The sequence below is a fragment of the Carcharhinus amblyrhynchos genome, chromosome 2, assembly GCF_965287045.1.
Source record: "Carcharhinus amblyrhynchos chromosome 2, sCarAmb.v2.hapA, whole genome shotgun sequence".
Lineage (NCBI taxonomy): Eukaryota > Metazoa > Chordata > Chondrichthyes > Carcharhiniformes > Carcharhinidae > Carcharhinus > Carcharhinus amblyrhynchos.
Window position 1 is genome coordinate 13228408 of NC_137325.1, and position 27902 is coordinate 13256309.

Genomic DNA, 27902 nt, shown 5'->3' on the forward strand with positions numbered 1-27902 from the left:
AGTGAACCAGATGGGTTTTTCTGACATTCGATGACGGGTTCATGGTCTGCGGTAGATTCTTAAGTCCAGATATTTGCACGACAGGTGATGAGGACGCAATAGCAGATTTATCTGATGGATATAAAAAGCGATAAGCCTGTATTTGTACAAACAATGAGAAGTTATAAACCGCTGCGATTTTTTTTCGCACGTCCACCTTCTGCAGCTCAATTTAACTGAGCAAACAAAGCAAGTCAAACTACAGGAATTATCGTTTCACCAGCTAACTGATTGCTTATTCTCTAACTTAATGATCAGTCAAGTCAAGAGCAAAAGTTAGCAGACACCTCGTCACACCAAGAATGTTGTTTTATGATATTAGTCTGCTTCGTGCCATGACTGAGTAAGAGCTGAATTGTGGAAATTGAAGGTGTTACCTTGCAGACATGCGTGAAACCTGAATATTTTGAGATGGTGTCAGATTTATTTCCAAGTAAAAAAACAGCACAAGCCCTCCTTTTCAATGAAATGATTTTTTTTCGTGCTGTCTTACACAAAAGAAGAAGAACTAAGGGCATTTTTTTTTCTCTCAGGAAGCAGCATTAGGGGGTAGTGGGTTTAACTGAAGGAAGAGTGAGACATCCTGATCAATGAGGGAGGGCTTAACGAAGCAATTTAAAAGTGCACAGGAGGCACATTGATAGGAGGACAAGTGCTCTTATGGTGCGGTGGAGTCATGTCCCTGTCTTTCCAAACTCAAAAGCTCTGGGTTCGAGTCCCAATCCAGGACTTGACGGACAAAGGAGGTGTGTTGAATATCAACTTATAAACCTTTCCAACATGCCTATGGCAAGCAGTAGGAGTGGGAGAGTCTCCTGGTGAGCCAGAACGTGCAGAAGGCAACTGCAAACCAATGCAGCACATTGCCAATGCCACCCTTGGGCACGGCACGGAAGGTTGTGTCCATTCCTTCCGGCTTTCTGCTAGACCATCTCTACTATAATCCTAAGGTATAGAATCCCTACACTATATAGAAGGAGGCCGCTTGGCCCATCAAGTTGACGCCGACTCTCCAACAGAGCATCTTATCCAGGCTCACCTCTCACTACCTCCATAACCATTGCTAATCCCGTTAACCTACACATTCTGGGACACTAAGGGGCAGGACGTTTAGGGGGGAAATGTGAGGAAAAACTTTTTTTACCTGGAGGGTGGTGACAGTCTGGAATGCTGTGCCTAGGAGGGTGGTAGAGGCAGATTCCTTCACATCTTTTAAAAAGTATCTGCATGAACAGTTGGCCCATCATAACACTCAGGGTTTTGGGCCAAGTGCTGGCAGATGGAACTAGATGGGAGTTCGGGTGTTTCTAATGTGTCAAAGCAGACTCGATGGGCCGTAGGGCCTCTTCTGCGTTGTATGGTTCTATGATTCTATGAATATAGCATGGCCAATTTACCTAAGCTGCACATCTTTGGACTATGGGAGGAAACCGGAACACCCGGAGGAAACCCACGCAGACACCAGGAGAATGTGCAAACTCCACACAGACAGTGACCGAAGCCGGGAATCGAACCCGGGTCCCTGGCACTGTGAGGCACTGTGTCACCGTGCTGCCTCTATGGCTCCCCAGATCGCTAGGTCTCCTAATTCTAATAATTGGCTGTTTGTAAATGCTGTGGTTTCTAGTTCAACCACATTCTCTCTCTCTCTCAATCTATACCCCAACAATTCTTTTTTTTTTAAACTAACTTCACTCTCAGTGACAAATTTAAATTGAATAGCCCTTTAGGGTTATGCTCCCCCCCATCCCCCAATCACAGGGAAATGGTTTTACCTCATTCACAATTCCTAAATTTAATATCCTTTATTCAATTTCTGCTCCAGTGCAAATAGCCCTCATACACAAGGGTAGGCTGGTTCTATCACCTGCTATTCACCTGTCAATTGGCCCCAGCAGCCAGACATTGACACATCTGAGTCAGAAAGGTGGGGTTCGAGTTCCTTGCCAGAGCACAAAATCAAGGGTGACACCTTAAGGCCGTAGGTGCCGTTTCGGCTGAGATGTTAAATCAAGGCTTTAATATCCTACCTATCCGGCAAGATCCGCAGGTTAGGTCGATGGGTCAATTTATCGTGGCCATAGTGTCAGGGGGTTAGCCGGGTAAACTGGTGGGGTTACAGGAAGAGGGCCTGGGTGGGTTTGTGATCAGTGCAGACTCGATGGGCTGAATGGCCTCCTTCTGCACTGTAGGGATTCTATGAAAAGACCTATTGACCAAAGACGAGGAAAAGTAGGACCATCCTGGGCCATATTTGTGCCTCAACCCAACACCACTGAAAGAATACAAATGTGCCGGTCCTTGTGGGATCTTGCTGTGCGTCAACTAGGACATCTGGAGGCTGTGAAAGATGTCATATTAATGCAAATATTTTCTTTATTTTTTTTGCCTCTCAGCTAAAGAGGCTAAGGCAGCATTGGTGATAAAGCAATGTTTGGTTGATTGAATGTCGGAACAGGCTCGTAGGGCAGAAAGGCCTCCTCCAGCTTCTAGTTTCTATGTTTAAGTCCATCTCAGTTTTTCTCTGTTCCACCACCAGACATTGCCTGGGGGTGGACAGCAGGGAGGAATATCGGGCAATGCATTATATCTAGGCCCCCAAGGTATGATGCTGTACAGGAGGAATTTTATAATGGCGACACGGGTCTCGGCCATGTTGCTGGCTTTGTTTCCAGATCAGGTTACAGGGACAAGGGGCATTTTAACACAGCTTCATAACCACATTGCAGAATACCCATTTTGATTTACGACCGAGGCAGATTTCCTGCATCCAACCAGGTTGCTGACATTTGTCCTTTCCTCACCCCGGATATTTGGAACCACAGCTGTCAACCCAAAAATATTACTTTGTGCAAAATACTGAAGAAAGCTAGAACGTCTATACAAACAGCACCAGTTGGAGGCCTTCTTCAGTCTCTTTGTTCACATGGCCATTGGCTGAGTTTTTTTTAAAAGAGCTGATTACACTCCAGGGTCTATTTCCAGTGTTTTGTGGCTTTCTCTGTGGAGTTTAATGGGTTAGAATAATGGTGGTTGGAGATCTCACTATCTTCTCACCTCCAGCCTAGTTAAGTTCCTGGTGGGAAGAGCAGGCCCTTCCCATCCCCACCGCCAAGTGTGGCCCTCAAATAGGGTGCACGACAGGCAGTCCCGTGAGAGTTGCTGGTGGTTTCCTGTGCCAGCTTCAGGGAGTGTGTCCCTGTCCTGACATCCCAACTGCCCCTCCACTATGATCACCTCCCCCCGCGCCCCCCCCCCCCCAACCCCACCTCCCTCAATCCCCAAAGGCCTCTCCTGCCATCACTGACCACTGGCCTGGGTCACTCCTCGACCCTACCACTGAGCAAAGGAGAACTGCCAGCCTTGGATTGGCCGGCTGCTCTCAGTGGGCGGGACTTCCCCTGGCCCTGCAGCCTTGGCCCCGTAGAGAACCCGCTGGTGGTCTATCGCGTCTATCAGAGTGGCCCGCGATTTAGCGGCAACCAAAGGAGGCAAAGCAGGTCTCTCTCTGACCCGCCGACCAGCAGGTGAGTTCCCTGCCGCCACCATAAAATTCCCCGGACAGCGTCACACCTTGGGGGCCTGGATGTAATGCACTGCCCAATATTGCACCCTGCTGCCTGCCCTGGGCAATGCTCAATGGTGGGACAGAGAAAAATTGGTGCCTTACCTACAATCTTGCTGCACTTAAACTAGAAGCAGGAGGACGACATTCGGCCCATCGAGCCTGCTCCGCCATTCATCTTGAGCATGGCCGATCATCAAATTCAACATCCTGATTGTGCTCCCCCCCTATACTGCTTGATCCCTTTAACCTCAAGAGCAATATCTATAGAAACAGAAAGTGTCACCACTTCCTGCTTTGAATCACAGTCCATTGATGCAAGCGTGGCGCAACAAGACCTGAGTGCAGAAGACGGTCAAAGACTTAGCACCGGGATGGCCACGTTTTGCAACATTGGCAGACTTGCCTGCCTGTCTGCTCAGACTGAAGCAAAAAAAAAACAAGATTGAAACTATTTGAAGAACAGCAAAACATCCTGACCACAATCAGCAAAAATAGACTAACCGGTCAGTCTTTACTTTGTTATTTGTGAAATGTTAGTGTTAAAATTGATCGCTGTATTTTACCAAAGCAAAACTACACTTTCAAAAGGAATTCATTGGTCTGGAAATGCTTTGAGACATTCGGGGGAGGGGTGGGGGGGGGGTGAAAAATGCTTCGTAAATGGAAGTAACGTTCATGAAATGCACAGAGGCTGAATAAATAATGCCTGAAGCTAAGCAACTCCTGGATTCCTATGGACCTGAAAGAAAAAAGGACTTTGAAAGTTTCAAAGACACTAAATACAAAAGCAAAGCAGGTGCTGGAAATCTGTCCCACTGTCGAGCAGCGCAGAGAGACAAAAACCTGCAGGAAATGCAATGAAGAAACATTGAAACTACCATAGCAGAGAAGGGTATCAACTTTCCCAAACACAGCAGAACCACAGTACAGCCACAAATCTTATCAACTGAATCAGCACGTAAAGCCTGTTATCTGTCCCAACACCTTGAAGGCGTAGCAGTGATAACATCTGTATGTTTCTGCCCCACTGTAAGAGTCTTCTCATAATCTTCCCCCTCCCCCAGTCACTAAACTTGATACTTTGAGTCAGAACTTTCTATTGTTCTCTTTACTATCAAAAGGAAACTTGCTCACACACCATACATCCAAACTTAGCCAAAGAGAAGCCCAGAGAGCCTAAACCGCTTAAAAAAGGGGAACTTAAAATCGCTATTTTATGTTACAGCTCATTGTTAAATGTTAGAAATGATTACATCTGATCGACAAAACAGAGGGCGCGCCATCGATGCGGGGAAGGCAACTTGCCTCGTTGTTAAACATAGTTTCGGGTGGCACAGTGGCACAATGGTTAGCATTGCTGCCTGACAGCGCCAGGGACCCAGGTTCAATTCCAGCCTCCGGTCTCTGTCTGTGTGGAGTCCTGCACATTCTCCCCATGTCTGTGTGGGCTTCCTCCGGGTGCTCCGGCTTCCTCCCAAAGATGTGCAGCTAGGTTGATTGGCCGGGCTAAATTGCCCCTTAGCATCAGGGGGACTAGTTAGGGTAAATGGGGCTGTGAGGATGGGTCCTGGGTGGGATTGGGGTCGGCGCAGACTCGATGGGCTGAATGGCCTCCCTCTGCGCTGTACGGCATACGGAATGAAAAACACTGTAGCAGTGTGCTGATATCTCAAATCGAGGTTGTATGGTGAGGTGGTAAAGGTAGTTGTCTTATCAGTCACAGCATATCTTAGCTGACGTGCGTTCACCCCCTGGTGAAATTGGAGCTCATGTACCATTGCAAAAAAACCCACGCTGCCCTGTGCAACACCCTGTAGGAACTGCGCGATTGTGGAGCTCCTCCACTCACTCAAAGACGTTAAATACAAAAGCAAAATACTGCAGCTGCTGGAAATCTGAAATAAAGGCATTTGATGCCAGGCGCGGGCCTGAACCATTAACTCTGCTTCTCTCTTCACAGACACTGCCTGTGCTGCTGAGCATTTCCAGTGTATTCTGCCTTCTAAACAAAATAACCTCAAAAACATTTTAAGGGGGAGACGATGGCCTGGTGGTATTATCACTAGATTGTTAATTCAGAAACTCCGCTAACGTTCTGGGGACCCGGATTCCAATCCTGTCACGGCAACTCGAATTCAACAAAAAAAAAATCTGGAATTAAGAATCTACTGATGACCGTGAAACCATTGTCGATTGTCGGAAAAACCCATCTGGTTCATTGATGCCCCTTAGGGAAGGAAATCTGCCGTCCCTACTTGCTCTGGCCTACACGTGACTCCAGGCCCACAGCAATGTGGTTGACTCTCAACTGCCCTCGGGCAACTAGGGACGGGCAATAAATGCTGGCCCAGCCAGCGATGCTCATGTCTCACGAATGAATAAAAAAAAAACAACAGTTCAGTAAGGGTCAGAAACTGCTGCCTTTAAATTAAAGGTGCTTAAATCCTGGACTGGAGCTGAAACTTGAACAATTAGATTCAGATGTCAGTAAACATATTTCTTTAGCGGAAAGGTAATGGGATCGTCACTCCCTGGAAATGGGCAATTCTGTACAACGGGTTTGATGTTCAAAATCAAGCCTAGAGCTTTCTGCAGTTTTGGTCTCCTTTCCAGAGGAAGGATGCTCCTTGCTCTCGAGGGAGTGCAGCGAATGTTTACCAGGCTGATTCCGGAGATGGTGGGACTGATATATGAGGAGAGATTGACTAGGTTAGCATTGTTTTCACTGGAGTTCAGACCAATGAGGGGAAATCCCATAGACACTTATAAAATTCTAACAGGACTAGACAGGGTAAATGCAGGGAGGATGTTCTCGATGGTGGGGGAGACCAGAACCGGAGGTCACAGTCTGAGGATTCAGGGTAGACCATTTAGGACGGAGGTGAGGAGACATTTCTTCACGCAAAGAATGGTGAGCCTGTGGAATTCATTCCCACAGGAAGTGGTTGATGCCAAAACATTGAATGTATTCAAGAGGCGGCTGGATATAGCACTTGGGGCAAAAGGGATCAAAGGTTATGGGGAGAAAGCAGGATTAGGCTATTGAGTTGGATGGTCAGCCATGATTATGGTGCATGAAGGGCCAAATGGCCTCCTCCTGCTCCCATCTTCTGTGTTTCTAATCAAGGCGACCACAAAATAGAGGCGTGTTTTTTTTTAAACACCTGGCGTTGACAGCCATCCCTCTCCAATTTCTTATCCCAATAAATCATTTCATATTTACTGTTCAATTGTTTGATACTCCAGTATTGTCTATATTTCCAACAATCCCAACCACCCATAATCAAACCACATAGCGCTCTTGTCAGACAACAGACAATTCAAGTACTGCGTATACAAGGGAAACATCAAAGTGTTCAAACATAAAAAACATGCTCATCTTAATGTGGAAATAAGGGGAACGACCTTACCGGCTCAGCATTCTAAAATAGGGCGAGAGGCGAAAAGCTGGGTTCGCGCCCGGTTTCTCGCCTCTCCAGATCTTGCCAGCTCCATTTCACCGGCGAAATCAGCCTCACGTCCAGAAGTATATTGGGAGATTGGGATGCCTGCGCAATAGTGCCCATATAGCTCAGTGGTCGGCTTTACAGATGAGCTGAGGCTCCACCCCCACTACTGGCAAGAATCGCATTATGATCTCTGCATTGTGCAGAGTGCCATAAATTCCCATTGCTTACCTTGCGGAAAAATAAAACGGCAAGGAAACCTACCACTTCCTCACTCGTTTGACACTTGGAATTGTTTTGAGAAAATTCTGTCCAAGGTGCATTGGAAATAATCTTAGGGATTTACAAAGAACTGATTTCTACAAAAAAGGTAAATCCAGAAAATGAAATTAAGTTGAGGACACAGACTGAAAGTGTAAGACTTGGTGGAGCAGGCTCGAAGGGCTGAATGGCCTGCTCCTGCTTCTAGTTTCCATGCCTGAAAGCACTTCAATACACAAAGAATGATCAGGACATGGCATGACTTTCTTTTACAATAATGGAGGCAAAAACTCCTGCTGTTCCAATGATGCCGCCTTCCATATCAGAGCTTCCAATCTGTCTTTCCTTTTCCTCAACTGAGGATTCCCCTCCACCGTGGTTGGCAGATCCTTCGGCCAATCCTGTTTCCATTCCCACATTTCTGCCCTCACCTCTTACCCTCCTACCCAGAACTAAACGAGGATTCCCTCTTGCCCTCGCCTTTGGCCCTGCCAGCCTCCAATGGGTCACCCCCTGCCAGCTCCCACGTGATGCCATCACCAAATGCATCCATCTCAAACCCCCCCTCTCCTTCAGCATTCCAAAGGCACCGTTCCCTCCATGACACCTTGGTCTCTCCTCAATCATTTCTGATGCCTCCTCCCCTACACATGGTACCTTGCTGGGTGATGCAACACCTGCCCTGCCTGGGTCAGCAATGGTTAGCACTGCTGCCTCTCAGCCAACATCTTCATGCACAGTTTTGAACAAGACTTTTTCATCGCACAGGACCTTCAACAGATGCTATACATTAGATACATCGATGACATTTTCTTCCTTTGCACTCATGGGGAACAATCACTGAAACAACTATATGACGACATCAGCAAGTTCCATCCCACCATCAGATTCACCATGGGCTACTCTCCGGAATCGGTTGCATTCTTGGACACATGCATCTCCATTAAGGATGGTCACCTCAGCACCTCACTGTACCGCAAGCCCACAGATAACCTCATGATGCTCCACTTCTCCAGCTTCCACCCTTAACACGTTAAAGAAGCCATCTCCTACAGACAAACTCTCCGTATACACAGGATCTGTCAGATGAAGAGGATCGCAACAAACACCTCCAGAAACTGAAAGATGCCATCATAAGAACAGGATATGGCACTTGACTCATTGGTCGACAGTTGCAACACGCCACAGTGAAAAACCGCACTGACCTCCTCAGAAGACAAGCACGGGACATGGTGGACAGAGTACCCTTGGTCGTCCAGTACTTCCCCACAGCGGAGAAGCTATGACATCTTCTCTGGAGCCTTCAATGTATCATTGATGAAGACGAACATCTCGCCAAGGACATCCCCACACCCCCACTTCTTGCCTTCAAACAACTGCACAACCTCAAACACAGTAAAATGTCTGACAACACCAGGTTTAAGTCCAACCGATTTATTTGATAGTAAATTCACTAGCTTTCGGGGTTTGTCCCTTCGTCAGGTGAATGGAGAGTTCTGGCCTCAAACAGAGCATATAAAGCACAGACAGTTTACAGATTACTGATTAGAATGCGAATCTTTACACCTAACCTGCTGTTCAAGTCTTAAAGTGGCTGACAGTGTGAGTGGAAGGAGCGCTGATCACAGGTTAAAGAGATGTGTATTGTCTCCAGACAAACTGTAAGCTGTCTGTGCTCTGTCTGAGGCCAGAACTCTCCATTCACCTGATGAAGGGACAAACCCCAAAAGCTTGTGAGTTTATTATCAAATAAATCGGTTGGACTTAAACCTGGTGTTGTCAGACTTTTTACTGTGTTTACCCCAGTCCAACGCCGGCATATCCACATCATGACAACCTCAAACAGACCATTGCCCGCAGCAAACTACCCAGCCTTCAGGAGAACAGTGACCACGACACCACACAACACTGCCACAGCAACCTCTGTAAGACGTGCCGGATCATCGACATGGATGCCATTATCTCACGTGAGAACACCATCCATCAGGTACACAGTACATATTCTTGCAACTCGGCTGATGTTGTCTACCTGATACGCTGCAGGAAAGGATGTCCCGAAGCATGGTACACTGGGGAGACCATGCAGACACTATGACAATGGATGAATGAACATCGCTCGACAATCACCAGGCAAGACTGTTCTCTTCCTGTTGGGGAACAGTTCAGCGGTCACAGGCATTTGGCCTCTGATCTTCGGGTGGGCGTTCTTCAAGGCGGCCTTCATGACACATGACAGCGCAGAGGCGCCGAGCAGAGACTGATAGCCAAGTTCCGCACACATGAGGACGGCCTCAACCAGGATCTTGGGTTCATGTCGCACTATCTGTAACCCCCACAACTTGCCTGGGCTTGCAAAATCTCACTAACTGTCCTGTGGACAATACACACCTTTTTAACCTGCACTTAACGTTCTCTCCACTCACATTGTCTGTACCTTTAAGACTTGATTAGCTGTAAAGACTCACATTCCAATCATTATTCTGTAAATTGAGCTTGTGTCTTTATATGCCCTGTTTGTGAACAGAACTCCTATTCCCCTGACGAAGGGGCAGCAAGCACTCCGAAGCTAGTGGCTTTTGCTACCAGATAAACTTGTTGGACTTTAACCTGGTGTTGTGAGATTTCTTACTGTGCCTCTCAGCGCCAGGGACCCGGTTTCGATTCCCAGCTTGGGTCACTGTCTGCTTGGAGTTTGCACATTCTCCCCGTGTCTGCATGGGTTTCCTCCCAAAGTCCAAAGATGTGCAGGTTTGGTGGATTAGCTATACTAAACTGCCCTTTAGTGTCAGGGGGACTAGCTGGAGTAAACGCATGGGGTTATGGGGATAGGGCCTGGGAGGGATTGTGGTCTGTGTAGACTTGATGGGCCAAATGGCCTCCTTCTGCACTGTAGGGATTCTATGTTTAAAAAAACCTCCTCCTGCCCCACTGTCAATAGCACACCTTCCAGATAAAGCATCGATTTACTCGCACCAATTTCAATTGAATATACTGTACTTGCTGCTCACCACACCGCTTCCTCTACAATGGGGAGGTCAGTGGGTGACACTTTGCAGAACATTTCCTCTTGGCTGCAAGCCACAGCTTCTATTGCTGGTCACTTTGATTCTTCGCTCCAGGCTCACTCTGATCTCCCTGATCCGTGGCCTCCGATATTGTTCCGCTGAAGGTAGAGGCACGTCACCGCATCTTTCGAATAGGTACTTTACTGTCTTCTGGATTTAAGACGGAGCTCATCGATTTAGCACAACGTTTCTGCCTCCGTTATTTAGAGCAGCAACTGTTGATAAGGATTTTGCTTTTATTTTACTTACACCTCCGCTGGATTCATTTGCTGTCCCCTCACTTATCCCATGACTTGCCCTACATGCTCATCCCATTGTCAATCAATCTGCCCTGCCTCCAGCAATAATTTATAGACCTCCTGATCTTGTCCTCTTTTCTTCCCTCCTGCTTTCCCTCCCTCCGAACCCTCTTAAAGCTTAAACACCTCCTGTTCTAACAAAGGGTAGCCTAGCTGAAACGTCCGGTGGGATTTGCAGGTCCCTTGGGTCTTGCCATCAACACCACACCCCAGGATCACAGAATCGTTATGGTGCAGGAAGAGGCCATTCGGCCCATCGTGCCTTTATTCTATGAAAATAATATTTAAAAATCTACACATCAGCCCTTAGCTGGTTGGACAGGCACTCAGTGACAGGGGAGACAAACTAATTGGTGATATGGGGTGGCACGGTGGCACCGTGGTTAGCACTCCTGCTTCACAGCGCTAGGGACCCAGGTCCAATTCTGGCCTTGGGTCACTGTCTGTGTGGAGTTTGCACGTTCTCCTCGTGTCTGCCTGGGTTTCCTCCGGGTGCTCTGGTTTCCTCCCACAGCCCGAAAAACACGCAGGTTAGTTGGATTGGCCATGCAAAATTGCCCTTTAGTGTCAAGGGGGACTAGCGAGGGTAAATATGTGGGGATAGGGCCTGGGTGGGACTGTTGTCGGTGCAGGCTCGATGGACCGAATGGCTTTCTCCTGCACTGTAGGGATTCTCCAAGTCAGGCATTCCTCTAGTTTAAGTGGATTGAAGATAAATGGATGGATGAAAATGGAATCAACAGTGCGATGCCTATAATGTGTTGTATTCCATTCTGTTCCAGGGTTAGTTCATGACTGAATACAGCTTACATCTTTGTTTGTTGCTATTATTGAGATGGCATTCAGGTCTCACGCCTACCTTTGACCATCCGGGCAACTTAAGGTACGTGTCTTGCGGGAGATCAGGAATCTTGCTCGGAATCTTAAAGGCGCCCAAGTAAAATGCCGGCACGTTGACCTCAGCGGGCAGAGGCAGCCTTTGGTTGTTGTTAAGGTAGCCAGCTGCCACAGCCTCATCAATGTTTAACGAGTAGATGATCCAGTTGGTCAGGATATTCGAAGCCAAAGTAAGGTTAGTAACCAGTCCCTGTGGAGGAGATTCAAAATAGAAGGATAGATTCATAGAAAAGTTACGGAATGGAAAGAGGCCATTCAGCCCATCATGTCAGTGACAACAGAAAAATAGAAAATGGCCACACATTCTAATCCCATCTTGCAGCACCTGGTCCATACGGCGCCTCAGGTGCGGATCCAGGTACCCCTAGAATAAGTTGAGGGTCTCTGCTTCCACCACCAAACCAGGCAGCCAATTCCAGACACCCTCTGGGCGGAGGAGGCTTTCCTCATCTCCTCCGTAATGGTGCCTGCTGCACCTTTCCCCTGCCATCTACCAGCCCACATAAAAACCTCAGAGACCCAAGCACTCAAAAAGATGGACAGGGCCTTGTATTGAGAACGGCGCCAGAAATGGAGATTCTGGGCGGGATTTTACAGCTTCGCTCGTCCCGAAACCGTTAAAATCCCACCTGAGGTCAACAGACCTGTCCATCACCTCGCCTCCACCCCCCCCCCCCCGCCCACTCCGATTCTTGCAGTGCGCAGGGCAGTAAAATTCCGGTCACTAAGTCTGACTGATGACCATTAGCCTTTAGCATCAGCTTATAAATGGGTTCCATGCCTTCTATCAACAGATTTGTGTGACTGGGGGACATTCTGGGCCAAATTCTTGGAGAAACTTATGAACCCATACTCCAGTTATGGTCTCGATAAGGCCCTTTTACAGTCAGTAACACTTCCCTACTTTTATATTCCGTTTCCCGTGCAATAAATGGCAACATTCCCTTTGCTTTCCTAATCACTCGCTGTACCTGCAGATCAGCCATCCTAAGTTTTGTTTAAGTTTATTTATCAGTGTCACAGGTACATAAGAACATAAGAAATAGGAGCAGGAGTAGGCCATCTGGCCCCTCGAGCCTGCCCCGCCATTCAATAAGATCATGGCTGATCTGTCGTGGCTCAGTTCCACTTTCCCGCCCTCTCCCCATAACCCTTAATCCCCTCTCTTATCAAAAACCCATCAACCCGCTTCTTAAAAATATTTAGCGAGGCAGCCTCCACCACTTCAACGGGCAGAGAATTCCAGAGATTCACCACCCTTTGAGTGAAGAAGTTCCTCCTCAACTCCGTTCTGAACTGCCCCCCCTTTATCTTGAGGCTGTGCCCCCTAGTCCTACTGTCTTTTTTGAGCGGGAAGAGTCTTTCCACCTCTATCCTATCCATCCCATTCATCATCTTATACGTCTCAATGAGATCTCCCCTCATTCTTCTAAACTCTAACGAGTACAAGCCTAGTTTATTCAGCCTCTCCTCATAGCTCAACCCCCTCAACTCCGGTATCAGCCTAGTAAACCTCCTCTGCACTCCCTCCAAGGCCAAAATATCCTTGCGCAGGTGCGGCGCCCAAAACTGCACACAGTACTCCAGCTGCGGCCTCACCAATGCCCTATACAGCTGCAGCAAGACCTCCCTACTTTTATATTCAATCCCCCTCGCTATGAAGGCCAGCATCCCATTCGCCTTCCTGACCACCTGCTGCACCTGCAGGCTGGGTTTTTGCGACTCATGCACAAGGACCCCGAGGTCCCTCTGCACCGTCGCCTGCTGCAGTTTTTCGCCACGTAAGTAATAGTCCTTCCTACCATTCTTCCTACCAAAGTGGACCACCTCACACTTGCCAACATTAAATTCCATTTGCCATTTCCTGGCCCATTCGCCCAGCCTATCTAGATCCTTCTGCAGACTCTCCACACCCTCCGCACAATTTGCCTTTCCCCCAATCTTGGTGTCATCAGCAAATTTCGACACCCTACACTCGGTTCCCTCCTCCAGATCATCTATATAAATGGTAAATAGCTGAGGCCCCAGCACCGACCCCTGGGGCACCCCACTAGTCACCAACCGCCAATCCGAATAGCACCCATTGACCCCCACTCTCTGCCTCCTATTTGACAACCAATCCTCTATCCACGCTAACACCCTACCCCCAACTCCATGTCCTCTGACCTTCTGCAGTAACCTCTTGTGAGGTACCTTATCAAACGCCTTCTGAAAATCCAGAAAGACCACATCCACCGGCTCTCCTCTATCCACCGCCCTAGACACATCCTCATAGAACTCCAGTAAATTGGTCAGACACGACTTCCCTTTAATGAAACCGTGTTGCGTCTGCCCTATCAAGCAATTCCCTTCAAGATGCCTCGCAATTTCCTCCTTAATGACGGATTCTAACATTTTACCTACCACAGACGTTAAACTAACCGGCCTGTAATTCCCCGCCTTTTGCCTGGCACCCTTCTTAAACAACGGCGTAACATTAGCCGTTTTCCAATCCTCCGGCACTTCCCCGGAATCCAGCGACGTCTGGAAAATAACCACCAAGGCATCCACTATCACCTCCGCCATTTCTTTCAGAACCCTCGGATGCATTCCATCCGGTCCTGGGGACTTGTCCACAATCAGCCCCTCCAGTCTGTCACGCACCACCTCTCTAGTAACAGTAATGTCATTAAGACCCTCCAGTCCTACCACCTTTCCATCGCTAACACCCGGCAAATTATTCACGTCCTCCTCCGTGAAGACAGAAACAAAAAAGTTATTTAAGACCTTAGCCATATCCCCATCCCCTACCACTAGGTCCCCTTTCTCATCCGCTAAGGGACCAACGTTCACCCTAGCCAGCCTCTTCCTTTTTATATATTTATAAAAACTCTTGCTATCCTTTTTTATATTAAGTGCTAGCCCAGCTTCATAGCTTCTTCTACCCTCCTTTATCAACTTTTTTGTCAATCTTTGTTGACATTTAAACCTTTCCCAATCCTCTTCTCGCCCACTGCTCTTAGCTACTCTAAATTCCTCCGCTTTTAATTTAACACTTTCCTTCACCTCCTTCGTTATCCACGGCTTATTACCTCTCTTCCTACTGTCCTTTTTAACCATCGGAATAAATTTCTGCTGAGCACCAAGAAAGATCTCCTTAAAGATCCTCCACTGCTCCTCAGCAGACCTACCTTCCAACGCGCTCCCCCAGTCCACATTCGCCAATTCTTCTCTCATCCTACCATACTCCCCTCTATTCAAACAAAGGACACGTGTCCGGGAACCCACTTTCTCCTCCTCCATCTGCAACAGAAACTCCACCATACAATGATCACTCTCTCCAAGAGGATCCTTCACCTCAAGGTCCCTAATTCTACCCGCCTCATTACATAGCACCAGATCCAAGATAGCTCGCTCCCTCGTCGGCTCCAACACACACTGTTCCAGGAAACTATCCCGGCAGCATTCCAAGAACTCCTCCTCGAGCCCACCTCGTCCAACATGGGTAGGCTTACATTAAGTTACTGTGAAAATCCCCTAGTCACCACACTCCGATGCCTGTTTAGGTGCCATGAGGGAGAACTTAGCATGGCCAAGGCATCTAACCAGCACATCGTTCAGACTGTGGGAGGAAACTGGAGCACCCGGAGGGAACACATGCAGACATGGGGAGAATGTGCAGGCTGTGCACAGACAGTGACCCAAGTCGCCAATCGAACCTGGGTCCCTGGCGCTTGAGGCGTCAGTGCTATCCACTCTGTGCCACCCATCAAAATCTACTGTCAGGACTTTACAAGTGTATCATTAGAGACCAAGTTCCTCAAAATAGTTCAGTTGATTGGGGAGACCCAGTATAGAACTGTACAGGGCAGATCATGCCTAACAACCTGATAGGATTTTTTTGAAGCGATGATTTAAGACATGAACGAGGGATTATCTATGGATGTTATTTATATGAACATCCAGAAGGCATTTGGTAAGGTTTCTCGATAGAGATTATTAACTAATGTTAAAGATTATCAAACTGAGAGTAAATTATTGACCTTATTCAGAAGCTAGCTGTGAGCGGGAGGAGACAGAAAGTTGGGATAATGGACAGGAGCGCAAATCAGTGTCACGTGACGGGTGGTGCCCCATAAACATACATCTTTGTACATTAACAATTCTCTGCTTCAGCGGTGGATTAGAAAACCACATATACAAAATTGCTGGTGACACCAAGCCAGAAAGCATTGTAGGCGGTTTGTATGGAGAGATAATATTACCAAAAGATGGTAATCAATTAAATGAAAGGAAAAAGACAGAAATGGATTTCAATCTCGACAAACGTGAGGCCTTCTACTTTGGAGATAAAAAGAATAGATACTTTCGAAATGATGAGAAGCTGAAAACGCGTTAAGTCCAAAGACACATCAGAGTCCAGGTACGTTGATCATTCATAGCGAGAGGATTTGAGTGTAGGAATAAGGATGTTTTACTGCCATTGTACAGGGCAGCGGTGGCGCCACACCTGGGCAGCGTTGTGGCCGGGGTGGGGGGGGAGGCCACCCACCTGGGCAGTAACGTGGCCACCCACCTGGGCAGTAACGAGGCCACCCACCTGGGCAGTGATTTTCCCATTCTGCTGCTTTAGCGGGCCAGGAGATTCTCGCGTTGACTGATTCACGGGGTTTACACACGCGTTCACGCCCCGCTTGCATCTCCCAGCGTCGGATCTCCGGCGGCATCTGCTCCGTGCCGGAAGTCGGTGGGGAGACACTAACACCATTCAAAACGGTCATTTAAATATCATTTAAATTTCATTAGCGAACTCAGGGCTGCAGTCTCTGGGCCCACTAGCATCTCCCCCCACCTCCGCCAAAGTGTTTCACTCCAGCAGGGATTACAGTAGCTCCCCACTAACGGGGAGCTAGTGGCCCGACCCCACTGGAGTGAAGGGGGCCAGTCAGGGCTCCACAGAGGGTTGGACAGTGGGGGGGGGTGCCCCTGGCCATTGGCACCCTGGCACCACCCAAGGGGCAAAGTGCCAATGCCCATGGGCTACATTGGCACTGCCTATCGGGCATAGGGGCAATGCGTTGGGGGGGGGGGGGCAGGGCCAAAGGGATGATTTGTGGGGGGTTGGGGGGTCCTACTGGCACACTGCTTAGGCATCGGTTGGGGAAGGAGGGAGGCCAGTGATCAGGATGGGTTATGGGGGAGGTCAGCCAGAGTAGGGGGAGGGGGTGTCGGGGTCAGCCTGCCCTTGGGGGCTGCGGATTCTGTCAGTGGGCCGGGGTGGGGGTTGTCATACGGGGGTGGGGGGGAAGGGGTGGGGAAACGAGGAGAAATTTCTTCACCTAGAGTGAATGTGTGGAATTCACTACCATCACATGTAGTTGAGGCGAAAACATTGTTCGATTTCAAGAAGGAATTAGATATATCTCGTGTGGAAGTTAAAAAGTTCAGATTGAAGTTTCATCGTTTGGAAGTTAAATTGTGTGGAAGTTAAAGCGTTTAAATTAAAAGCTCATGCTATCCCTGCACAGTAGTGGGAAATGTTTACCAGCTTACTGACCTTCTAAAGGAGGCAGTCTCTGCTATTTCTTCACAAGCCCCCATAACAGTTTTCTCTTCCAGAGGGTGAACAAGATCAGATTTTTTTCCATAACAAATACCAAAGGCAAGATATGAGGATGTGCTATGCAAATTAAGGATTAGCAGCAGTCAATTTTTTAATCGAATGAGAAAGGGCGAAAGGGCCGGGATTTAATTGGCAAATATCCATGTCAATGAAAGGTGTGAACAATTTCTTGTTCCTGATATGCTGTAATTGACCACAACTGCTGAGCTGTTCCTCTGTGCACTCAGAACTGCTCAGGCCATTCCGTGTTGGCCGTAGAGAGTTCTCCTTGTGCACAAGCGATTAACAGCTTGCATTGGACGCATGGTGTCCAGCGCTGTTTGTGTAAGGAGTTGACCAAGTGTGCCTTTAGCTTGCTGTCACCCAAGAGAACCCTAACAATAGATCTTGGGGCTAAAGGGACCAAGGGATTTGGGATGGGGAAGGGGGATCAGGATATTGAATTTGATGATCAAAATGAATGGCGGAGCAGGCGTGAAGGGGCGAATGGCCTACTCCTGCTTCTAGTTTCTATGTTGCTATTAAAATGTCATGATCAAATAATCATGATGTTTAATTAATGGAATGCTGGATTCTTTATCCAGAAAGCTAGAGTACAAGGAGTTTGGAGTTATGCTTCTGCCTCTCCCTGATTAGATGAGACCTGGAATGCTGTAAGTAGTTTTGGTTACCACACCTCAGGAGGAACACATTGCTCTTGGAGATGGTGCAATGCAGAGTCACCAGGATAACACTCGGACTCCAAGGGTTAAATCACACACGCTCAGATTATGCAAACAAGGATTGTTTTTACCAGGCATTTAGAAGATTAAAGGATCACGTGATTGAGGTTTTTAAAGCATGAAGAGGAGGAGCTTGGGCAGACAGAGAGAAACGGGTCGGAATCACGTCCCGCCACCACTGCCAGGGAGAAACGGAGCATCTGACGCTCAGCTAAATCCCAGTGGAGCTTTAATGTAACGGACTGGGCTACTTCAGAGAGTGGAGTCACGCACGGGCCAGGCTGGGTAAGACCAGAAGATTTCCCTCCTTAAGGGCGTTGTGGATGATCATAGAATCCCTACACTAGGAGGCCATTCAGCCCATCGAGTCTGTACTGACCACAATCCAACCCAGGTCCAATTCCCGTAACCGTCATTTACCCTGCTAATCCCCCCTGACGCTAAGGGAGGATTTAAGCCTGGCCAAGCAACCTAACCCGCACATCTTTGGACTGTGGGAGGAAACCGGAGCACCCGGAGGAAACCCACCCAGACGTGGAGAGAACGTGCAAACTCCTCACAGACTGTGACCCGAGGCTGGAATGGAACCTGGGTCCCTGGCGCTGTGAGGCAGCAGTGCTAACCACTGTGCCACCCAATGTGGCAGAACTTTAACACCTGCCCGTCAGTTGTGACCCAGCAGACAGTCTGTTGCAAGGGGGCACACCTGGCAGAATGTTAGGGGCATGGCTGATCTAGCTGGCATCTCTGGTCTGCTTGATGAGGAGGGGAAACTCCAGATATGATAAAACAACAGGAGTAGGCCATTCGGCCCCTTGAACCTGCTCCGCCATTCAATGAGATTGTGGCTGATCTGATTGTACCTTCCCCGATATCCTTCCACCGTCCCCCTCCAAGTTTATCAAAAGTCTTTCTAGTTCTGCCTTAAAACCTATCCAAGCATTCTGCTTCCACCATCACCTTTTTGAGGAAGAGCGTTTCTCACTATCTTCTGAGAGAAAGAAATTCTCCTCATCTCTATTTTAAATGGTCGATCGCATACTTTTAAACTGCGAGTCCCAATTCTAGATTCTCCCACGATGGGAAACACTCTCTCCACATCCACCCTGTCAATAGCCCTCAGGATCTTAAATGTTTCAATCAAGTCACCTCAAAACTCCGCCGTCTTACCGTATCCCTCATTTTGTGGGTTGTCTATCCGATGGTCTGAAAAAGATTGCACACAAATGCCACACATCTCTTAATGATAAGTCTCCACTCCTGCAGCAACGGATGGTCAGGGAAAGGTAAGGGGTAGGGCTGACAGGGAGGCAGTCAAATCAGGAGAGTAGTCAGGGAGTTGTGGGGTAGTCAGAGGTAGTTGGGTAGTCGGTGGGGGGGGGGTGGGTTTGTCCGGGGATGCATGCAGAACTCGACAACTTAATGCCAACCATCATTTACACAGCCAAGCAGTTACAGTGACCCAGGACGATCCTAACAGCAATTTCAGCATCAAAAACCTCAGGCCATGTACCCAGGAGACACAGTGTTGCTCTGACAGAGCTGTTTTAATGTAAGGCCAACAGGGAATTATTAGTAAAAAGCAATGGAGGAGACGTAAATACAAAACGTATCCTGGACAATCTCTCTACACGGCTGTTGAGAGGCTATGGGCGGGATTTGGCAGGCGGGCCGGATAATCCTGCCTGAGGCCAACGGACCTTTCCATGGTCCGCCCCTATTATTCCCGTGGTGGGCGGGACAGGAAAACTATCCCCCCCTGCCAGTGTAGCCCAAGAGTTTACAAGAAAATAAAGAGCTTCAGTTGTTGCTCTTGGCAGCTGAAAATAGTTGCAGGGACGTGGAACTTCAGTTATTGGAGTTATCCATTCAGATTGGGCTGCTTTAGAGAGGAGTAAGAGGAGGTTTGATAGAAGTGTTCAAAACCACGAGGGACTTGGGACAGTGCAGATCGGGAGGACACATTCCCCTTGACAGCAGGATGGAGAACCAGAAGGCACCAACTTTAGCCACCTTATTAAAGTTGGATAACTCAAGACCTTCCAGTAATATCACAGGGACAGTAGTGTAAGATTCATTTATATATATATATATATTTTTACCTTTGGATCATTGATACCTCCCCCAAAATTAATCCTGCCCATGTTTTCCACTAAGATATCGAGTGTTGATCCAGCCCGTCCAGTGACGTTGATCGTGTTGACTTTATTTCTCTCCAGAATTCCTTGGAAAACCTAACAGACAAACATAGAGGCAAAACTGAGACACTTTTGAACACAATGTAAGTTTGTGAGTCACGCAGTCAGACCGATAATATAGACTGTGGTTTTGGATGCACCAAGTTCATGATAATCAGCGATCGGGGACAAGATCAAGGCTTTCATTGTGAGGAATTTAGAATTAGTTTCAGTCACAAAGTTATTTCAGAAGCTGCGTAGAACTCATCATATCAACCAATGTATCCAGCAGTGATTTTCAAAGCTGCAGGTGGTTAAATATCCGCTCAATTTCAGAGCAGCTCAACACTTGGCGAAAAATGTTATTAGTGCTGGAGGTAAAATGCCTTCGCAGTAAATTATTTCTGTGTTTACCGCGTGATATCTACTAGCCTTCTACAACAGAGGAACGAGGAGCAGGAGTAAGGAGTTCAGCACTTTCAGTCTTCTCTGCCATTCAATCAGATCATGGCTGATCTCTTCCTGGTCTCAAATCCACCTCCCCACCTGTTCCCCAAATCCCTTCAACCCATTTTTTAAAATCAGAAATATATCTATCTCCTTCTTGAAACCATTCAACGATTCAGACTCCACCGCGCTATGGGGCAGCAAGTTCCGCAAATCCACCACCCTCTGCAAGAGGTATTGACAGCTCATTTAATTTGATTTATTACTGTCACATGTATCAGTATGTAGTGAAAAGTTTAGTTTCTTGCACGCTATATAGACAAAGCACGTAGGGGCCGAAAGTAGAGAGAGTGCAGAATGTAATGTTACAGTCACAGCTGGAGTGTAGACAAAGTCAACTTAATGTGAGATCATTCCATTCAAAAGTCTGATAGCAGCAGGGTAGGAGCTCATCTTGAGTTGGTTGGTATGTGACCTCAGGCTTTTGTATCTTTTTCCTGATGGAAGAAGGTGGAAGAGAATATGTCCGTGGTGTGTGGAGTCCTTAAATATGAGGCAGCGGGAAGTGTAGACAGAGTCAATGGATGGGAGGCTGGTTTGTGTGATGGACTGGGCTTCGTTCGAGACTCTTTGTAATTTCCTGCGGTCTTGCACAGAGCAGGAGCCATACCAATCCATACTGTGGTGGTGTCGTTGAGTTGGAGGGGAATTTGGCCAGTCAGAGGTGTATAAGGGGTATAATAAGGGACTGGAACACAGCCTTGTGGGGCACCGGTGTTGAGGATGATCGTGGAGGAGGTGTTGTTGCTTATCCTAACTGATTGTGGTCTGTGGGTTAGGAAGTTCAGGATCCAGTCGCAGAGGGGGGGAGCCGAGCCCCAGGCCATGGAGTTTGGAGATGAGTTTTGTTGGAATAATGGTGTTGAAGGCTGAGCTGTAGTCAATAAATGGGAGTCTGACATAGGTGTTCTTATTATCTAGGTGTTCCAGGGTTGAGTGCAGGGCCAGGGAAATGGCGTCTGCTGTGGACCTGTTGTGGCGGTAGGCGGACTGTAGTGGATCCAGGTAGTCTGGGAGGCTGGAATTGATTCGTGCCATGACTAACCTTTCGAAGCACTTCATAATGATGGATGTCAGAGCCACCAGACGATAGTCATTAAGGCATGTTGCTTGGCTTTTCTTTGCTACTGGGTTGATAGCTGTCTTCTTGAAGCAGATAGGGGCCTCAGGTTGTTGTAAAGAGAGGCTGAAGATGTCTGCAAATACCCCCACCAGCTGATCCGCGCAGGACCCGACTACTCGTCCGGGTACCCCATCCATGGGTTGACTTTCACGAAGGCTGCTCTGACATCTGCAATGGTGAACCCAGATACAGGTTCATCCAGGGCTTCCAGAGTGAAGGATGTGCTCTCACTGGCCTCTTGCTCAAAACGGGCATAGAATGTGTTGGGCTTATCTGGGAGGGCTGCACTGGAGCCGGCTATTTTACATGCCTTCATCTTGTAATCCCCGCCATATTTGGCAGGGATTAGTGTGGCTCGCCTGGGACTCTAGCTTGGTCTGGTGCTGTCTTTTGGCATCTTTGATGGATCTCTTTAGATCATATCGGGCTTTCTTGTATCGGTCAGTGATGCCTGACTTGAACGCCTCAGACCTGGACTTCAGCAAGCAGTGGATATCCCTGTTCACCCATTGTTTTCGGTTGGGAAACGCTCGGAGTTGCTTTTTTGGCACACAGTCTTCTACACATTTACTAATGAAGTCAGTTATTGTACTAGCCTCTCATCGCGGCTGGTCACAGAGTTTTTAAGTACTGACCAGTCTACTGACTCAAAGCAGTCCTGTAAGAGATCATCTTAGCTTTAAATCTAAATATCACTTTTTCTGTTGAAGTGTTTGCCATAATGCATTGTCCACAGCTACTTTCAGTGCAATGGCTAGGAGGAGGTTTATATAGCTTCAGTCATTCTCTCAAACAGAGGTCTTAGTTTTGAAGAAGGTTAACAAAGTTAAGATTGGTCCCTTTGGAGAAAAACAACATCTATCCAAAATAAAGCTTGCAAACTTCTCAATGAGAGAAAATTGGCCAGCCTTAATGCTTTTCAAAGTGTAAATTGCTCAAATCACAGGAGAAAGGTTAGTTAATAGGAAGTTAGGACAATGATAGTGGTTAAGTGGTCACGTAGGAACTGATAGGGCAGCATAGTGGCACAGTGGTTAGCACTGCTGTCTCACTGTGCCAGGGACCCGGGTTCAATTCCAGCCTTGGGTCACGGCCTGTTTGTACGTTCTCCCCGTGTTTGCATGGGTTTCCTCTGGGTGCTCCAGTTCCCTTCCACAGTCCGAAGACGTGCAGGTTAGGTGGATTAGCCGTGCTAAATTGCCCCTTAGTGTCCCACGATGTGTAGGCTAGGGGGAATGAGAGGGGTAAGTACATGGGGTTACGGGGATAGGGCGGAGGGGTGGAATTGTTGTTGGAGGGTCGGTGCAGGCTTGATGGGCTGAATGACCTCTTTCTGCACTGTAGAAATTCTACGATTCCCGTACTTGAGTCCTCTTGCAATGAAGGCCAACAAGCCATTTGCCTTCCTAACTGCTTGTCACATCTACAGGCTCGCTTTCGGCGCCCTCACTTGCCACCTACTGCTTAGGGGTGGGGTTGTGCACTTCCCCCCTAACCACCCACAGTGCGGAGGTGGGAAAATGACCTGCAAAGTGGCTCTTGGCTGGTGGTGGCAAACTGCAACTCTCAATAACCGTTTAAAAATTCAACCCTCAGCTTCACTACCTTCTGCGCAGCCTCTTGGGATCTGTCTCTAAGTGGGAAAGGAGCCATAGATGCAAGTTGTGGTTAATATCTGCAGTTTGTTTACCATGTTAAGCTACAGTGCACAATTTTAGCTCGCTTCGGTTGCCTTTTTTGTGAGTTCACTTCCCTTATCTTCACATTTTAACTTCAATGCAGCGTCGCATGTAAAAAAAAATATAGAGGAAGACAAAATAAGTTGAATTCAATCCCCGCTGAGGATGTGGTCAGTCACAATTTCAAAGACAGTGTTAAAAACAGATATTCAAATCAAGGGATTTAAATGTCGGAAAGGTGAAGCAACTCATAAGTGCTTTAAAGCACTTTAAGGAGTCTGTAGAAACAAGATAAAGATGGTTAAGGTGAAGACTTTAAGGCTTGGAAACTGCACCAGTTGACTGGTTATGGTCTTGAAGCAATGACTTCCGTTTACATGCAATTGAAACAATATTTGTTTATAACTTTTAAACGTTTGTTGAATAGTTCAATAAATATGCTCAAAAATTGGTGCTGTTGACAAATGTTGTAGCTGTTTTTCTTTAAATCTCAATTAAAAAACTCATTTTTCAATATTGATAATGGCTATTCATTGAGTGAACTGAAAGCGGTGTGTAAGTGGCAAGACAGAGCAGCAATATTACAAGTGACTCAAACAGCAGGTTCTAAGATGGCTAACCATTAGTACCACTGCACCTGGAAAATTCTAAAGCCATTAGATTGGAGTCAGTCAGCCTAGAGGCAGACTTATAGAGATCCATAAAATAGTGAGGGACATTGATCAGCTAGGTGGTATTGATAGCTTTTCCCAAAGGTAGGCGAATCTAAAACTAGAGGGCATAGGTTCAAGACGAGAGGGAAGAGATACAAAAGGGTCCAGAGGGGCAATTTTTTCACACACAGTGTGGTGAGTGTCTGGAACAAGCTGCTAGAGGTAGCAATAGAGGCGGGTACAATTTTGTCTTTTAAAAAGCATTTTTACACGGTCACATGGGTAAGACGGGTATAGAGGGGTATGAGCCAAACACGGGCAATTGGGACTAGCTTAACGGTTTTAAGAAAAAGGGCAGCATGGACAAATTGGGCCAAAGGGCCTGTTTCCAAGCTGTAAACCTCTCTGACTCTATGATTCTAGCCCATCAGAGACAAATCAATTTGGATGAGTGTGTAACAACTTTAATCAGGCAACTGAGGTGGGCCTGTTAGAACATAAACTCCCTGACTAAGAGCCAAATTGATGGGCCAATCAGGAAGCCTCTTGCTTTGTACTTAACCAGGCGTGTCAGTTCCTCTGGGACTCCTAGTATAAACTGCTAGCTGAAAGCACTCTGTATACTGTCGTCAGGCATATAAATAAGGGTATTTTAGTGAAGGGACTTCTGCCTCCGAGGACTTGTTATGGTGTGAATACAAAGAACAAAGAACAATACAGCACAGGAAGAGGCCCTTCAGCCCACCAAGCCTGTGCTGATCACATTGTCCTATCTAGATCAACTGCCTGTATCCCTCTATTCCCCGCCCACTCATCCACCTATCAAGATAAAGCTTAAACGTGGCTAAGTATCTGCCTCAACCACCTCACTTGGCAGTGTATTCCAGGCCCTCACTACCCTCTGTGTAAAAAACTTCTCCCACACATCTCCACTGAACCATTCCTTCCTTACCTTTAACTTGTGCCCCCTCGTAATTGTCGCCTTTACCCTGGGAAAAAGCTTCCAACTGTTCCCCTAATAACTTTATAAACTTCTATCAGGTCACCGACCCCTCACCCCAGCCTCCATCTTTCAAGGGAGAACAATCCCAGTTTATTCAATCTCTCCTCATAGATAATAGCCTCCATACCAGGCAACAACCTGGCAAACCTTTTCTGTTCTGAATGGTCCATCCCCTGAACCAATCACAAAAACATCCAAACGGTCTCCAATGTTGCCTCGCAGCACCAGGGACCCGGGTTCAATTCCGGCCTTGGGTCTCTGTCTGTGTTGAGGTTGCTTGTTCTCCTCCCTGTCTGCATGGCTTTCCTCCGGGTGCTCTGGTTTCCTCCCATGGCCCAAAGATATGGGGGTTTGGTGCATTAGCCATGGTAAATTGCCCCTTAGGGTCCCAAGGTGTTCAGGTTAGGGGGATTAGCAGAGTACAGGTGTGGGGTTACGGGGATAGGATGGGTGAAGGAGGCCCGGGTAAGATACTCTGTCAGAGAATCGGGGCAGACTTGATGAGGCAGATGGCCTCTTCTGCACTGTAGGGATTCTATGTATATGGGTGCGGAACAAGCCATTAGATGCGATCACCATGGGCAATGGACCACAGCTGAGAAAGGAACTCGTCCAGCCGTAACCTAATCCATTCTAAACTGAGGGGAAGGGACAAAGGGTAGATCCTTAACAGTGCAGTATGATCGAAAGGTGAACTTTAACGGTTGTGGGTAAACAGCTCAGGATTTTCAGACTACCTGAGGACTTTGAATAACAGTTTCAATGGATCCATTAAAGAAAACACATCAATTAATGCATTTATCATGAAACAGGCACCATTTTGCTCGTAAGAAATTTCCATTACGACAAACAAAAAGGGATCAAAAGAGAAAAGTTCATTTCAAGTGATTTGTGCAAACCAGGGGTTCAGATCGTCTAATAAAAGTGATAATTTTACCTAAGCATGGGATCTGAGGGAACAAAAGGTCAACAAAAAGTGCTTCAAACATGGCAAGAAAGAGACAAATCATACAAAGAGGAAGCGAGTTGCAAGATAGAGATTGAAAGAGATATGTTCATAGGGGAAAACACTACAACATAGCTCAAGAGGTCAGGTCTAGAGGACAGATATCTCGGAGATTGTGGTGGGGGGGTGGAAGATGAAGGGTGTAGAAGCAAGCCCCTTTAAAGGGGGCAAATGTCTGGAGGTTCATGTGACCCGATTGCCCAATGGGGCAGGCGTTGCATGATTTCCGGGGCTGAGTACTGTCAGAATGGGTTATTGAGCTGAATGGAGAAGACGCGTATTAAAATCGCTCTGTACGTAGTTTGGGTTAGTTACTAAATAGTTGTTGTTAACCTGGTGGTTGCCCATCATTATGATTATGACATTGGTGATAAGGAAAGCGGAAGTGCGTGAACTCAACAGTAAAAAGTGCGACAGAAACCTAATCTGAATTGGTCCACCATGAATGGGCGGCACGGTAGCACACTGGTTAGCACTGCTGCTTCACAGCTCCAGGGACCGAGCTGGGTCACTGTGTGGAGTTTGCACATTCTCCTCGTGTCTGCATGGGTTTCCTCCGAGTGCTCCAGTTTCCTCCCACAGTCCAAAGATGTGCGGGGTAGGTTGATTGGCCAGGCTAAAATTGCCCTTAGTGTCCTGAGATGCATAGGTTAGCGGGATTAGCAGGTAAATATGTAAGGATATGGGGGAAGGGCCTGGGTGGGATTGTGGTCGGTGCAGACTTGATGGACCGAATGGCCTCCTTCTGTACTGTAGAGGTTCTAAGTCATTCTAAGCCTATGTCGACTAGGATCCAACCTGCAAAGAGGAAATCAGCAACATGCCTATCTTTGGGAAAGTAGAGCCATTAGAGGCAAATTCTGAAGACTGGGTACAGTATGTGGAGTGTTTGCAATAATGTTTCCAGGCTAATGGAATAGAGGGGGAGGATAAGAAGAAGGTTATATTGTTCCTGTGTGTAGGACACAGATATGCAATTTGATCAGAATTTTAACATCCCCGGATGCTCCTGATATCAAAACCTTTGCAGAGCTTGTGGAACTAATAAAAAGGGATTACCAGTCTCAGCACTCAGTAATAGTGCAAAAGGTGCAAATTCAACTCAATGGGGAGGGACCCAGGGGACACCACTGCAGTCTTTTTGGTAAGGGTAAAATACATAGCAGAACACTGAGTTTGGTTCAGTATTGAATGACATGTTGAGGGGCCACTTAGTATGCAGTGTATGCAATACAGCAATACTGAAATAATTACCAGCAGAATCAGAAGTAACTTTTAAAAAGACCCTGGAAGTGGCCCTTGCAATGGAAAACACAGGAGGATACCCTAGAGTTACAAAGCCTGCGGAATGACGAGGTCAGGGGTTTGGCAGGAAGTGGCTAGCAGCAGTGTCGCCAAGGATGAGGGTGCTGGCTTAAGTTTCTTTTCATTCATTCATGGAACATCACCGGCTAGCCAGCATTTATTGCCCATCCCTAATTTCCTGATGATAGTTGAGAGTCAACCACGTTACTGTGGCTCTGGAGTCACACGTAGGCCAGACCAGGTAAAGATGGCAGATTGCCTTCCCCGAAGGGCATTAGATCACCCTTTAGAACTGAGATGAGGGGGAATTTCTTCAGTCACAGGGTGGTGAATCTATGGAATTCCTTGCCACAAAAGGCTGTGGAGGCCAGGTCATCGAGTATATTTAAGACAGAGATAGATAGGTTCTTGATTGGCAAGGGGATCAAAGGTTTCAGGGAAGAGGCGGGAGAATGGGGTTGAGAAACTTTTTCAGCCTTGATTGAATAGGGGAGCAGACTCGAGGGACTGAATGGCTTAATTCTGCTCCTATATCTTATGGTTCTATGGT

The 27902-nt window shown here is 47.4% G+C and overlaps 1 protein-coding gene across 1 annotated transcript in view; it reads right to left on the reverse strand.

Moving 5' to 3' along the window:
- Positions 1 to 27902, reverse strand: part of glb1 (galactosidase, beta 1) — a 74030-nt gene that overhangs the window by 10352 nt on the left and 35776 nt on the right. The window contains exons 14-15 of the mRNA XM_080202468.1: positions 20002 to 20133; positions 11538 to 11765 (exon numbers count right to left, since the gene is read on the reverse strand). Of these exons, the coding sequence (XP_080058594.1) occupies positions 11538 to 11765; positions 20002 to 20133 (360 nt within the window). The remainder of the gene's footprint in view (positions 1 to 11537; positions 11766 to 20001; positions 20134 to 27902) is intronic.